The following is a 15972-nucleotide window of genomic DNA, read 5'->3' on the forward strand; positions in this document are numbered from 1 at the left end:
CTTATTGAATGCTGGGCTGTATTCATGAGTCGATGTCTAGCTGTGTGCATGGGTGAATGAATCAATGAGGAAAACAAGGCCCAGGGAGGTTAAGGAGGTATGTGTCACAACATTGCAATTAAAATTAGAGTTTCCTCACTCCTATTCAAATTCTTTTTCCATTACACCATGTCGCCTCTTCCTAGAAATTCATTCTGCATTTTGCTGAGTTGTCATTTGGATGTACTGTTGGTGAAAGGCAGTTTCAGATGGCCATCAGTGGTGAACTTCAGCTGATGCCCCAGCACAACATTGCACGTACCATCAGAGTTTGCTTTCATTGGCAGCTCTCCCAACCCTCACATACTAATGCTGTGCCAAGAGCTATTGTCCTTGACAAGTGACTGTGCTGGCAACATAGGATTCTCTTAAACAAAGTCCTTCACATGAATAGCCAGCAAGGAGTTCCATTTCTAACTTTGCCTGATACCCTCACAAGGCTAGAGTATTTGTTTTGCTTCGGAAAATGTTCCAGGAGACTTTTTATTGTGATTATTGTTGTGGTTTAAGGTGAGAATTTAAAGACTTGAACTACAAAACCTAAGAGCCATCAAAACCCATTGCCCTCCAGTGGATTCCGACTCATAGTGACCCTTTAGGGCAGGGTACAACTGCCCCAAAAGGTTTCCAAGGAGCAGCTGGCGGATTTGAATTGCCTACCTTCTGGTTAGCAGTCATACATAGTTCTTAATCACTGTTCCACCACTTCTATTTCTTCGGAAAGAGCTAACAAATGAACAAAAACCAGAAAAATTTGAAATTAGATTCACTCTAAGGTATGTGTCTAAAGTGAATACACATTTTTTTTGCAGACAACTGTGACACAGAAATATTAATTAATATTTTAAGTCATCCAATTTTCCAGGAAATTAGCTATAGATTCTAGGTTCTCTATTAGTCAGTGACACAATAAGAATAAATTCTAAGCCTGCCACTTACTAGCTGTGTGACTTTGGAGAAATTACTTATTCTCTCAGAGCCTCAATTTTATTTTATTCATACTCCTTGACTCTCAGAGTTGCAGAAAGTTTAAATGAGACATTTTAAGGAACCTATCAATTTAGAATTCATTCAGTTCTGTTTCTTTCTTTCCCTCTTTGATACAAGCTCTGTTTTCAGACCTTCTTGCTACATTCTGTGACTAGATAGAAATGTTGAGAAGTTCAATATAATCTTTTTCAAAACCTTTTATTTTGCTTTAACAGCAACAACAAAAAAACCCCATTGCTGTCGAGTTGATCCTGACTCAGCAACCCCATAAGACAGAGTAGAACTGCCCCATAGGATTTCCAAGGATCTGGTGGATTCAAACAGTCGATCTTTTGGTTAGCAGCCTGAGCTCTTAACCACGCACCTCCAGGGCTCCACTTATTTCACTTTAGTACACACACAAAAATTTTCAATCCTTGTAATGTGTAAAATTTACAAAAAAATGCCTAAGAGAATCTAGAAGATGCGTTCACTTCACCTGCAAAAATTCTGGTTCTTTCCTGTACTTTTGGCGCAGATTCTGTAATAACAATCAGATTATTGAGTGGAGACATTTTGGTACCTATCATTTTCTCATGATCCTGACTCAGAATTCCATGCCTTTGCTTTCTCATAGCATCTCATAGCTTACTTTTGCTTTATTCCGCAAGTATTTTTAAAGCACCAACTATGTGCTGGGCACTAATCTAGGTGCTGGGGATATAGCAATTCATGAAATTTTTAGTAGAGGGTGACCAATAATTAAATAATTATGGTCTGTTAGTGAGTGAAAAGCAAGATAGAGAAAAATAAAGTAAAAAAGGAGAGATAGAGTGTTGGAGACAGGGGTTTGCAATTAAAAATGGAGGTCAGAATAAGTCTCCTAAGAAGAACAAGTAAAGACCTGAAGGAGGTAAGAGAATGAGTCATGCAGAAATCTGGGGGAGGAGCAGAAGGCAAAAGAAGTACAGAGACCCTGAGGCAGGAAAGTGCTTGGTATGTTCACAGAACACAGGAAGACCAAGGTACCTAGAACGGAGACAACAAGGAGAAAATAGTATAACATAAAGTAAGACGGGTGGCGGCGGGGGGGAAGGTGGGGGCAGATTTTATATGGCCGTTATAAGAACTTTGTCTTTTACTCTTCATGAGATGGAAGCCTTAGGTGGGTTAGAGCAGAGAAGTGACATCTCTGACTTACGTTTAAAGAGGACCATCTTGAATACAACATTGAGAAACTGGCTGAAAAGCAGGAAGACCTGTTGGGAGATTATTGCAATAATCTGGTGAGAAATGATGCAAATATTTGCTGATGGATTGGATATGGGGTGTGAAAGAGAAGAGTCAAAAAGGGCTGCAATGTCCTTGGCATGAGAAAGTAGAAGGACAGTGTTGCCATTAACTTATGTTCAGAAGACTACAGGGAGAGAAAGTCTGGGAAAGATCAAAAGCTTGGTATTAGACATATGACTAAGTTTGAGATGCCTGGTAGACATCCAAATGGAGATAGCACATAAGTAACTGGACTCCAAATCAGAGTATAGGGGAGAAATATGGACTGGGGATATAAATTTGGGTGCTGTGCACTTACATATGATATTTAAAGAAGGGAAGACAGAGCTATGTGTGTATAACCAAACAAACCAAACCCGTTGCCGTCAAGCCAATTCCGACTCGTAATGACCCTAAAGGACAGAATAGAACTACCCCGTAGGGTTTCCAAGGAGCGCCTGGTGGATTTGAACTGCTGACCTTCTGGTTAGCAGAAGTAGCTCTTAACCACTATGCCACAAGCCAAGCAAATGGGTAAGATGTGGTGGTGGAAGCTTGTGGATAGTCTCTTTTCTGTGTCATATATTTCTGTATTTTCTACAATTTTCATCGTGAGTAGGTAGTTATTTTTATAATCATGTTTAAAATTTTTGATTTAGAATAGTAAGCGAAGATTAAAATAAGGAATTCCTGGGTTGGCCCAGACTTTCTTGGATCATTTTCTGGCTCATTTCAGTTATTGGGTCTATCAGGTCCCCCAAATACTTTGTACCTTGTTCCTAGAACAAGGATCAAACATGAGTGATTGGGCAAAAGGCCTCAGGATGGTGAGTAAGAGTTGAGCTGGGGGAAACCTGTGACACCGGCGTGGTGGATCTCGTAGTGAGCTCCTTTGAGCACTGAAGCCTTTCATCAGACTGGGATTTCACCTATTTGAGCTGGCAATTAGCTCTATTGTTCCCAGGACACCTCACACCCATCATTTGTGCCTGGATTGTTTATTCACTTATACTCCTGAATTCATTATAGCACAGTCATTTCCTGTTTAAATCGCACCAACTTTTTCTCTTTGGTCCAGAACTGAGATTTATCTCTGTTTTCTGTTCTATAAATTTTTTTTTTTAAATATAAAAAATAGTACATGAAAAATTCTTCACAAGGAACATTTCATAACATGGAAGAATCTGGAAGGCATTATGCTGAAATTAGTCAGTTGCAAAAGGACAAATATTGTATAAGACCACTGTTATAAGAACTCAAGAAATAGTTTAAACAGCGAAGAAAATATTCTTTGATGGTTACGAGTAGGGGGAGGAAGGGAGGGCGGGAAAGGGGTTTTCACTAATTAGAAAATAGATAAGAACTACTTTAGGTGACGGGAAAGACAACACAGAATACAAGGGAGGCCAGCACAACTGGACTAAACCAAAAGCAAAGAAGTTTCCGGAATAAACTGAGTGCTTCGAAGGCCAGCGTAGCAGGGGCGGGGGTTTGGGGACCATGGTTTCAGGGGGCATCTAAGTCAATTAATAAAATCTATTAAGAAAACATTCTGCATCCCACCTTGGAGAGAGGCGTCTGGGGTCTTAAATGCTAGCAAGTGGCCATCTAAGATGCATCAATCAGTCTCAACCCACCTGGATCAAAGGAGGATGAAGAACACCAAGGACACAAGGTAATTACGGGCCCGAGAGACAGAAAGGGTCATGTAAAACAGAGACTACATCAGCCTGAGACCAGAAGAGCTAGATGGTGCCTGGCTACAACTGATGACTGCCCTGAGAGGGAACATAGCAGAGAACCCCTGAGGGAGCAGGAGAGCAGTGGGATGCAGACCCCAAATTCTCATAAAAAGACCAGACTTAATGGTCTGACTGAGACTAGAAGGACCCCGGTGGCCATGGCCCCCAGACCTTCTGTTGGCCCAGGACAGGAATCATTCCCAAAGCCAACTCTTCAGACATGGATTGGACTGGCCAATGGGTTCGAGAGGGATGCTGGTGAGGAGTAAGCTCACTTGGATCAGGTGGACACTTGAGACTATGTTGGCATCTCCTCCCTGGAATGCAGATGAGAGTGTAGAGGAGGTTAGAAGCTGGTGAATGGACATGAAAAGAGAGAGTAGAGGGAGGAAGCGGGCTGTCTCATTAGCAGGAGAGCAATTTGGAGTATGTAGCAAGGAGTATATAATTTTTTGTGTGAGCGACTGACTTGATTTGTAAATTTTCACTTAAAGCACAATAAAAATTAAAAAAAAAAAAATTCTTCACAAGGTAAGCCATTAATGATATGTAAGTCAATTATGGAAAATAATTGAAGTCTACAATTAGCCTGGAGTCCCTTGGTGGTGCAAACCGATCAGGTACTTGGCTCCTAAGAGACACCTAGGAACAAAGGCCTAGGGATCTCCTAAAAAGTCAGCCACTGAAAACGCTGGAGCAGTTCTTTTCTGACACATGTCAGGTAGCCATAAGTCAGAATCAACCTGAGGGCAACTGGTTGGTTTTTTTTTTACAGTTAATCCATCTGTAAGGTCACTACGAGTCGGAGGTGACTTCACGGCAATGGGTAATAGCCATCTCAGGCTGTGCGTACCTGCACAAACTGGATCAGTACATAGTATTATCTGTATTGATAATTCCATCCAGATTTTTCTTTGGGAGGCTGGTTTTAATATCCTTCTGCCTCTTTCAGATTGGGAAACCACCCAGGCCTCCTAGGTCTTGGCAAGCAACAAATTGACTTCATGTTGTTACCCAGCACTTTGTTCTCTATTGAAATGCCTGGCTGTGTACAACCAGTTTGTAAAATCTGAAGATCCACTGAGCATGCCCAGAAATATAGCCTCAGGAAGAGAGAACTGAAAAGGACACAGAGAACCAAGGAAAGATTTTGTATCTTTGAGCAGCTTGAATCAATCAAATCTTTGTCAACAGCTTAGACTCTTGCTGCTTCCTCGAGCTCTTCCTCTCTCGTCTGCTGGTCCCATGCCCACATACTCTTCAAGGAACAACTCAAATGCTACTTTGTTGTTGTGGTTGATAGTTGTTGTAGAGTCAATTAAGACTCATGGTGACCCCACCTGTGCAGAGTAAAACTGCTCCATACCGTTTTCAAGGCTGTGACCTTTCAGAAGCAGGTTGCTGGGACTGTCTTCCAGGCCCCTCTGGGTGGGCTTCAACCGCTGACCTTTTGGCTACTAGTCACGTGCTTAACTGTTTGCCCCATCCAGTGACCCCTTTATCCAGTCTAATTTAATCTGTTCCTCTTCTGTGTTTTCCCTATCTTGTCATACTTACACGTCTTCCTTTTATCATACTTATTTTTGTATGTCTGTCCTCCCCGCTAGGTTGCAAGTGTCCTGGAAAATTAGAATGATCCAGTTTCGTTTGCAGGCCTCTCTTAGCACAATGCCTTGCACTTATTAAATAAATAATGCTTGAATTGAATGGAACGGGATCTCAGTCTAAGGAAATGATTTCATTTAGAGTAGATCTGAGAATGCTGTCATGCACAACTCCTGCCTTCCTTGGGTGGACCTGAAACCTGATACATGCTCCTCCTCACTCCCGGGTTTGCTATAGCTTCAGCAAAGGCAGTACCTCCCAGAGTTGTTAGGTCTGTAAGTGTCTCAGTCTTCATTGGCCTTTTCTGTTTTCCACTGAGTCAGCTCCAACTTGCGGTGAGCCCATGTGTGTCAAAGTAGATCTGTGCTCCACAGGATTTTCAATAGTTGATTTTTGGGGCAATAGATCACCACGCCTTCCTTCTGAGGCACCTGTGGTGAACTCAAACCTCTAAACTTTCAGTTAGCAACTGGGTGTGTTAACTGCTTGCACCACCCAAGGACCCCTCTGTCTTTAAATGAGGATGGAATTACCTTCATTTTAATGGTTCATAAGCTAACATTGTAAAGATACTGAGAATACTAGCATGGCCCCTTTTTAATGAAGAAAAATAAATTCTCGAAGTGTTAATATTTTTTTAAATAAAATAAATATCCCTGCAACGTAGATTGGTTACACCTTTATGGTGGATAAAGTGGAATTTGATGAATTGAAATGATATTGTAGATCTATATTTTTATCATGGAAACGAATTTCATAATGTATTGTTGGGTAAAAACAAAACAAAAAGCTTCCAAAGTAGTTCACTACGATCACTTTTTTATTGTAAAAACAAAACAAAAATAACTTCTATGTAAAATATGTATACACATACCTTGAGACATTTGGAAAATTATACAGGCATTTCTCCTACAGTTAAAGTGTCCATACAAGAACTGGATATAGCACAATTAGCTAATTAAGGAGCATAATTATATGAACTACTCTTAGTAATAACTAGAACTGACTGGAAATTAGCATCACAAAAATAGAAGAAAAGCTGTTGCTTCCCCTTAGCTGTGATGGACTGTGCTGTAGCAGAACTTTACAGGCGAGCCCAAAGGTGACATAGGAGACATAGAGCACTGAATACATGGATTAGAGGGTAAAGAAGGAAGAGTTGGCATTTGTTTTGGAGGTTTTGACCTACCATTTTTTCTAAGTTGACAATAACCAAATGGAGTCCCTGGGTGGTGCAAGGACTAACACATTCAGCCACTATATGAAAGGTTGGAGGCTCAAGTCTGTCCAGAGGCAACTTGGAAGAAAAGCCTGGCAATCTACTTCCAAAATATCAGTCATTGAAAACCCTATAGAACACAATTCTACTCTGGCACACATGGGGTCCCCATGAGTCAGAACAGACTTGATGGCAACTGGTTTGGTTTAATAACCAAATATACTTATGGTTATGAAAACATTTGTTAATGAAATTAGTATAGAAAAAAGTATTCTACTGTGAGTCTGAAAGTTCTCTGTTACCATTAAAACACTTTTTTAATATCTTGGTTTTAAATTTTAATTTTTATTTATTTTTAATTGGAGGTACATTTATAACGGACAATATTTAAAAGATCCATGATAGGATTTGTACACTAAAAATTTTCCCTCCCGCTCCTGTTCCCCAGCCACCCCTCCTCAGCGTCAACTAGTGCTACACGTTTCTGTATAATGTTTTCTGATGCTTTGAGATTTCTTAGGAATGCATATTACATATTAAAATGCTGTCTGTAGTTATTTTCAAGTGATGGGATTACAGGACAGATTTATCTCTTTATTGTTTTCTATATTAATTTTTTCCTGAGTAAAAGCATCAAAGGTAATTTCCAAACCCATTTTGTTGGACTCTGGAGCAGCATGCCCAAATCTGGCCGTGTCGTCCCTTTTTAATTACTCCTTTTCTCTGTTTCTGGGGCATAAACTTCAGTCTTGGTTAATAGTCTAGTGAATACAAACAAATGTGCTCTTAGCAAACGTTCTCTGCCTACGCTGCTTCTGTCCACACCTCGTAAAAAAAGGCACAACTAAGTCATATATGGAAAATGAGTTTCTTGCTGGAATTTTCACTAGGGTTTCTGAGTATTATTTGACCACGCTAATTATCTAATTAGTGTTTAATATGCGTGAGTCACTTAGGATGTTTGAAGTAAAAGCAACAACTTAGGATGTTTGAAGTAAAAGCAACAACAGTAGCCAATTCTTAGGAGACACTTGTTTTTCTGGGATGAATGGGTAAGCATTGTATTTATTATTCAAATGAGATAGAAAACAAAAACTGGACAATTGGAGGTGGGCTAAGGGCTGAGTGGTCACATTTAAATTTTAGAAATAGGCATTCTTAGCTACTTTCACTATGCCCAGAGTCAAGTGTTTTCCAGTCCTGTTTCAGGTGTGAGAATTTAGATCATTTATCCATGAGTATAATTGATCTACCTCATAGCAGACCCTCTCCGGCCCAGGAAAACATCAGCCCTGGTCTTGTATTATGCCACTTATAAATTCAACTCCAAGTTTTACTTAAAATTACTGTGCTTTCTCTTCTATATACTCTCCCTCTTCCCTTGTTCTTCATCTTAAAGCATTTTTTCTTTCTTGCACAAGGCTAATGCAATCCTTTTTTTTTTTTTTCTAGTGCAATCCTAGGGTGGTAGAATTGAATGAACACTGGTAAAGGATTTAGGGAGCCAAGATTATAGTCTAGTTCTCTAACTATTATTTTGGTCAAGTCATTTGAGTATTCTGGTCCTCAATTCATTAATTCATTCCTTCAGCAAATATTTGCTGAGCTCCTACTATATGCTAGGTGTCATGGATTGAATTATGTCCCCCCAAAAATGTGTGTATCAACTTGGTTAGGCCATGTGTGGTTGTCCACCATTTTGTGATTATAATTTTAAATTGACATGATTAGGGTGGAATTGTAATGCCACCCTTCCTCTGGTCACCTCCCTGATCCACGATAAAGGAAGTTTCCCTGGGGTGTGGCCTACACCACCTTTTATCTCTCAAGAGATAAAAGGAAAGAAAAGCAAGCCGAGAGTTGGGGACCTCATACCACCAAGAAAGCAGCACCAGGAGCAGAGCGCGTCCTTTGGACACGGGGTCCCTGTGCTTGAGAAGCTCCTCAGCCAGGAAAGATGGAGGACAGGGACCTTCTTCCAGAGCTGACAGAGAGAGAAAGCCTTCCCCTGGAGCCGATGCCCTGAATTTGGACTTGTAACCTACTAGACTGCAAGAAAATAAATTTCTGTTTGTTAAAGCCATCCACTAGTAGTATTTCTGTTATAGCAGCACTAGATGACTAACACACTAGGGATTGTTCTATGTGCTAGGTTACAGAGATGAATAAAACTTGATCCCTCCTGCACTTTGGTACAATGCCACCTGGCCCTTCAGGCCATCTCTGAGGACACTGGATACCAAGATAGCAGCTAAAGCAGTGCAGTGGGTGGGAACAAGCCTGTGGCACTTGCCACCAGCAATCTGGCCAGCGAGACGGTGTGTCACGACCGGGCACCTACTAGGTTCCTTGGTAGCAACAGCGGAGCCGGGGGTGGGAGACATAGAGTGTGGAAGTGAAAGGTGTCAGGAACCAAGAGGTGCCAGCGATAGCAGCAGTGACTTGGCTTTATGACCTCGGGGACAGTGCAAATTGTTGCTAGTGCTGGCATGGCCAGAAAGCAAAGCAAGTGTGTGTATCTGAGCTAGGACAACGAGTGAACCCAGTGCACCAATGTAGTATGATTTGTTACTGTAAACAGTCCATAATGTAAGTCCCAACAATGCAAACTCACTATGAGTCTTGTGTTAGAGAGAGAATAAATTTGGAAGGCAAGGAAAGTCCAGTGAATTTGAAGCAAATCATTTCATAAAATTAAACCCCTAGTTCTATGAAGCAAGAGTCCCTGAGTGGTGCAAATGGTTAAAATGTTTGGCTGTTAGCTGAAAGGCTGGAGGTTGAAGTTCACCCAGAGGTGTCTCTGAAGAAAGGCCTGGCAATCTATGTCTGAAAGATCAGCCATTGAAAACTCCGTGGAGCAAAGTTCTACTTTGACACACATGGGGTTGCCATGAGTCAGAGCTGTCTTGACATCAACTGGTTGATGACAGGCTCCAGCCATGAGTAATTTACACTAGAAACACAGTGTCAGAAAATTGAGTGCATAAAAAAAAAAAATGAGTGAATGCTAAATGGTTTCTTAGAAATGCAGTTCTTTGTCCCCAAACTGCTTAACCCCCACTTTTAAGCTCTAGAGTTCAGTGTCTAATATTACCTCACAGAATATGCAACATATACTCTTTTGTTTTCCTAAAATAGAAAACTATTTTTTTAAAAAAGGATAAAACTAATACATAGTCCTTCCAAAATAAGTAAATACATAAATAATATAGAAGATTATAAAGAAAGAAAAATTGCCTTAATTTTTATTCGATTATGAAATAAAACTGTTCATGAGTTAATGAGCCATTTCTGCTAGTGTGAATCGCTTACTCGTATGTAACCGTTTTAAAAAATATTAGATTGTTTGCCTTCTTCCTTATGAATGTGGAAAAGTTTTTATGTATTAACGATATTAAATCTCGATCGTATATTCTGTTCTTCTTCTGGTTTGCCATCTGTCTTTTCACTTTGTGGTGTTCTTATATAGAAATTTTAAGTGTCTGCTTTTATTTTCTTTTCAATCAATATTTCTACTCTTTAAATGCTCTACAAAATCAGAGAGAAGAGCTTAAGGATTCATAATCAGGATGATAAAAAAAGGGAGAAAAAGGATGACAAATAATACAAGGATTTAAGTATAATTGCCAGAAGAGCGGTACAGACAATAGGTGCTGTAAGAGTTTGTCCCATTGCCATCAAGTCCATTCCAATTCATGGAGACCCTTTGTGTGTCACAGTAACTGTGCTCCACAAGCTTTCCAATAGCTGATTTTTCAGAAGTAGATTGCCAAGTCTTTCTTCCGTGGTACCTCTGGGTACTCAGACCTCCAACCTTTTCCTTAGCAGCCAAGTATGCTAACTCTTTGCACTACCCAAGGACTCTGTAGGAGTTTGTAACTTCACTGAATTCAGTGTGAGCTCTGTGGTTAGACTCGCTGCAATTTGAATCCTGGCTCTGTCTCTTACTAAGAGTTTAAACTCGGGAAATTTGTTTAACTTCCCTATACCTCAATTTCCTTACCTCTCAGGATTATTGTGTAGGGTGTAAGATTAGTGTGAAGTTTCTGGCATACAATTTTTAGGTCTTGGTGAAGAAATGAGACAAGAACTGGTCCCAAGAGAGGTGTGAGTAAGACTAGAATAGAGAGAGGGGAACATTCCAACCCAGGGATCCTGAGAATACATATGAGGTTGAGATCCACATGGCTGGCTACTCAAGGCAAATGCTGTGGGAGCCACCTCAAGGAGTCCCTCCAAAGTCCCCCTGAAGTACTCATAAGAGTGACAGAAAGCAGCCATCAGGGAAAGAACACAAAGAAAAAATGCTAGCTGTAAGAGATAAGAAAGAACTCACTAGAATTTCTTGTAGTATGGACAATTTTAAGTAAAAAGAAGAAACTGAAAAGAAAGTATCTTAGCCCCTTTGTAAAAGGAAATGAAACTCAAGTAGCAGTCAAAAAAGAAAAGTTGCCAACAGTTTTTTTTTTTTCCAGTTGAGGTCAAGTCAATTTCAACTCACGGTGACCCCATGTGTTTCAGAGTGGAACTGCCTCCTCTTAAAGCAGGTCACCAAAGCAAGCCTTTTTCTAAGGTACCTCTAGGTAGGTTCGAACTGCCAACCTTTTGGTTAGTAGACCAACGCATAACTGTTTGCATCACCCAAGGACTAGCCAAACCAAAACACCCGCTGCTGTTGAATCAATTCTGACATATAGAGTCTCTATTGGACAGTAGAACTGCCCCATAAGGTTTCCAAGGCTGTAATCTTCGTGGCTGGGGGGTTCATACCACCCACCTTTGGGTTAGCAGCCGAGCACTTAACCACTGTACCATCAGGGCTCTTACCAAAAATTCTACTTACAGGTGCTTACGCAACAGAAATATATATATTTTGTCACCAAAAGAAATTTATGGGAATACTAATAGCAGCACTAATCATAAAAGCTCTGAGCCAGAAACAAGCCAGTTGGCCACTAACTACAGAATGGGTGGATACGTGGTGGTGTGTCCTCCCAGCGGGAGCATATACAGCGAAGAGAATGAAGGAATGACACCAATATGTCTGAATCTCACAAAACTAAGCAAAAGCAGATGAACACATGACTCCATTTATGTAAAGCTCAAAAAGAGGTAAAACAAATTTTGATGTTAGAAAACAGGATATGGTTACTCTTAGGAGAATATTGACCAAAACGGGTACAAAGTCAGGGATGTCTTTGGAGGTGTTGGGAGAATTCTGTTTCTTAATTTAGGTAATTACTATAAAGTAAAACTTTTTATGAGTTAATTAGCTATTTCCACTAGTGTGAACTACTTACTCACATGATACCTTTTTAAGAAAGTATTAGCTTGTTTGCCTTCTTCCTACGGATTTGTAAAATGTGACTTAATCTGGGTGTTGACTACATGCTTATGTCCAATTTGTAAAAAGAACATCAAGATGTACACTTATGATTCATGCATTTTTCTTTACGTATTTAATTCTTCAATAAAAAAGTTAAAAAAATATTTGCCCAGTTGAGAAATTAGCAAAAATCATTGAAAGCCTTTTTGTTCATTTATAGAAGGTTTTTTTTTTTTAGTTAAAAAGAAATATCACGGTGTATATATCAGACTGAGGACAGGTACTAGAGTTGTGCTTATTAGCAGCTTTATGTTGGCATAAACACAATTTTGAAGCTCAGTTTCCATATTTATGAAGTCTGGTTTATAGTACCTGCTTCACCGTAGATAATATAGATGAAAGGTTTGAAAGTGGTGAGATCTTATACTAATCGTTAGGGGGATAGTGCTGCGTTCCTACTCCTGATATTTCCTTTCTATTAGCACAAGAGCCCTGGCCTGCACCCCACTGCTCATTCTACCATAAAACAAACAAACACATTGCTATGGAGTCGATTCTGACTCAGAGCAACCCCACGTGTGTCAGGGTAGAACTGGGTTCATAGGGTTTCCAAGGCTATAAATCTTTATAGAAGCAGACCACTACATCTTTCTCCCATGGAGCAGCTGGTGGGTTCGAACTGCCAACGTTTCAGTTAGCAGCTCAGCACTTAAACCACCATGCCACCAGGTCTCCATCACTCTACCCTAGGAGGACGAAATTACTGACTGGTGAGTTTGGCTAGTATATATCCCTCTTCTCTCTTTTCCTCTTGGAAGCCAGCCAAGGTTATTTAACTTATTAACTTAGGGTTAATTCCCCAAATTTAGACAGAAAATAAGTGATAGACATAGAATTTGAACTCAGGTCTCTCTGATTTAAAAGACCATACTTCAAATCATTACACTATGTTGCCTTCCCAATAACTAATGTCTTATACATAAAACAGAGTTGGGTTATATGGTACAGCTCAGAAATGCAATAGTAATTCAGGGAAGGGAGTGATGTGATCTATCCAAGGATCAGTCAAGGATGACTACACAGGAGATTTTTGTATCCCCATGCTAAAGAGGTCAACTCTTGCTAAGTTCTCTCCATGGAAACACCAGGAGCCAGTATGGCTGAAATCAGCACTGATGTCCTGCCAGGCCACACTCAAAGAGGTATCTGTTGTTGGCAAAAACACAGCTAACAGAGTTTGACCATTTTACCATTTCTCTTGGCCCCAGCGCTTAGCCAGCTTCTCCCTTCTTTAAGCTCCAGCTTTTCACTTACCTCTGTTGGTGTCTGCCTTTGAATTCTTCTGGTCTTTACCTCATGAGTCATTCTAAGGTATGAGATGGGACCCAAAGAATATTTTCAAGTGCCTGAAGTGTGAGAATATGTAAAGGGCACATTGTCTACATTTTATAAAAGAAGTTTATTTTTCTCGAAGTATAATTTTCATTCAACAAAAAAGCATCATGCTTAGGTGTACAGTTAGATGAGCTTTGATGACTTTATATACCCATGTAACCCACGTAACCCAAAATAGGATATAGAACATTTTCATCATCCCAGAATCATACTATATGATTTCATGTGTGTGTCCAGCTTTTTCACTCAACATACTTTTTAATATTTTATTTTATTTTTTGTTGTTTTGTTGTTGAGAATATACACAGCAGAACATACCACAATTTCTATGTGTACAATTCAGTGACATTGATTACATTTTTCAAGTTGTGAGACCATTCTCATCTTCTTTTTCTGAATTGTTCCTCCCTCATTGACATAAACTCACTGCCCCCTAAGGTTCCTATCTAATCTTTCAAGTTGCTGTTGTCAATTCGATCCCCTGTGTTGTTGTCAGAAACCCTGGTGGTGTATTGGTTAAGTGCTATGGCTGCTAACCAAAAGGTCAGCAATTCAAATCCACCAGGTGCTCCTTGGAAACTCTGACTAGTGAGTTTGGCTAGTATATATCCCTCTTCCCACTTTTCCTCTTGGAAGTCAGCCAAGGTTATGTAACCTATTAACTTATGGTTAATTCCCCAAATTTAGACAGAAAATAAGTGATAGACATAGAATTTGAACTCAGGTCTCTCTGATTTAAAAGACCATACTTTAAATCATTACACTATGCTGCCTTCCCAATAACTAATGTCCTATACATAAAATAGAGTTGGGTTGTATGGTACAGATCGGAAATGCAATAGTAATTCAGGGAAGGGAGTGATGTCCTACTCTGTCCTATAGGGTCGCCATGAGTCAGAATCCACTCGATGGCACTGGGTTTGGTTTTTTTTTCTATGTTGTTGTTAGGTGCCGTTGAGTGGATTCCGACTTACAGTGACCCTATGCACAACAGAATGAAACACTGCCCCATTCTGCATCATTCTCACAATTGTTGCTATGCCCGTGCTCATTGTCCCAGCCACTGTGTCAATCCATCTTGTTGAGGGTCCTCCTCTTTTTTGCTGAGGCTCCACTTTACCACACATGATGTTCTTCTCCAGTAACTGATCCCCCTGATAGCATGCCCAGAATATGTGAGACATATCTCACCATCCTTGCTCCTAAGGAGCATTTTGGTTGTACTTCTTCCAAGACAGAGTTGTTCATTCTTTTGGCAGTCCATGTTCAATACTCTTCTCCAACACCACAGTTCAAAGGCATCGATTCTTCTTCAGTCTTCCTTATTCATTGTCCAGCTTTCACATGCATATGAGATGATGCCATGGCAGATTATTTGCTCAGCATACAGATTGAATAGGTATGGTGAAAGGACACAACCCCGACGCACACCTTTCCTGATTTAAAGCATGCAGCATCCCCTTGTTTTGTTTGAACGACTGCCTCTTGTCCATGTACAGATTCCTCATGAGCACAATTAAGTGTTCTGGAATTTCCATTCTCCGCAATGTAGTCCAAAATTTGTTATGGTCCACACAGTCGAATGCCTTAGCATAGTCAGTAAAACACAAGTAAACACCTTTCTGTTCTTCTCTGATTTCAGCCAGGATCTATCTGACATCAACAACGATATCCCTGGTTCCACATCCTCTTCTAAATCTGGCTTGAATTTCTGGCAGTTCCTTGTACCAATATACGGTTACAGCTGCTTTTGAATGGTCCTCAGCAAAATTTTGCTTGCATGTAATATTAACAATATTGTTCAATAATTTCCACATTGTGTTGGATCACCTTTCTTGGGAATAGGCATAAATATGGATCTCTTCCAGTTGGCTGGCCAGGTAGCTGTCTTCCAAATTTCTTGGCATGGATGAATGAGCACCTCCGGCACTGCATCCGATTGCTGAAACATCTCAATTGGTATTCCATCAACTCCTGGAGCCTGTTTTTTGCCAAAGCATTCAGTGCAGCTTGGATTTCTTCCTTCGGTGCCATCTGTTCCTGATCACATGTTACCTCCTGAAATGGTTGAATGTCGACCAATTCTTTTTGGTATAGTGACTCAGTGTATTCCTTCCATCTTCTTTTGATGCTTCCTGCGTCATTTTCCCCACAGAATCCTTCAGTATTGCAACTCATGTCTTGCATTTTTTCTTCAGTTCTTTCAGCTTGAGAAATGCTGAATGTGTTCTCCCCTTTTGGTTTTCTATCTCCAGGTCTTTGCACATGTCATCATAATACTTTGTCTTTTCGAGCCACCCTCTGAAATCTTCTGTTGAGCTCTTTTACTTCATCATTTTTTCCTTTTGCTTTTACTACTCGACATTCAAGAGCAAGTTTCAGAGTCTCTTCTGACATCCATTTAG

General features: G+C 40.2%; 1 protein-coding gene and 1 non-coding gene across 2 annotated transcripts in view; one reads left to right on the forward strand and one right to left on the reverse strand.

Moving 5' to 3' along the window:
• Nucleotides 1-719: 719 nt before the first annotated feature.
• Nucleotides 720-15972, reverse strand: part of ANXA3 (annexin A3) — a 122015-nt gene continuing 106762 nt past the window's right edge. The window contains exon 13 of the mRNA XM_049885931.1: nt 720-765. Coding sequence (XP_049741888.1) covers nt 748-765 — 18 coding nt within the window. The 3' untranslated portion in view covers nt 720-747. The remainder of the gene's footprint in view (nt 766-15972) is intronic.
• Nucleotides 6159-6265, forward strand: LOC126077629 (U6 spliceosomal RNA). Its single transcript, XR_007517801.1, has one exon. It is a non-coding gene; the product is annotated as a U6 spliceosomal RNA (small nuclear RNA).

Source organism: Elephas maximus, chromosome 5 (genome assembly GCF_024166365.1).
Source record: "Elephas maximus indicus isolate mEleMax1 chromosome 5, mEleMax1 primary haplotype, whole genome shotgun sequence".
Classification (NCBI taxonomy): Eukaryota; Metazoa; Chordata; class Mammalia; order Proboscidea; family Elephantidae; genus Elephas; species Elephas maximus.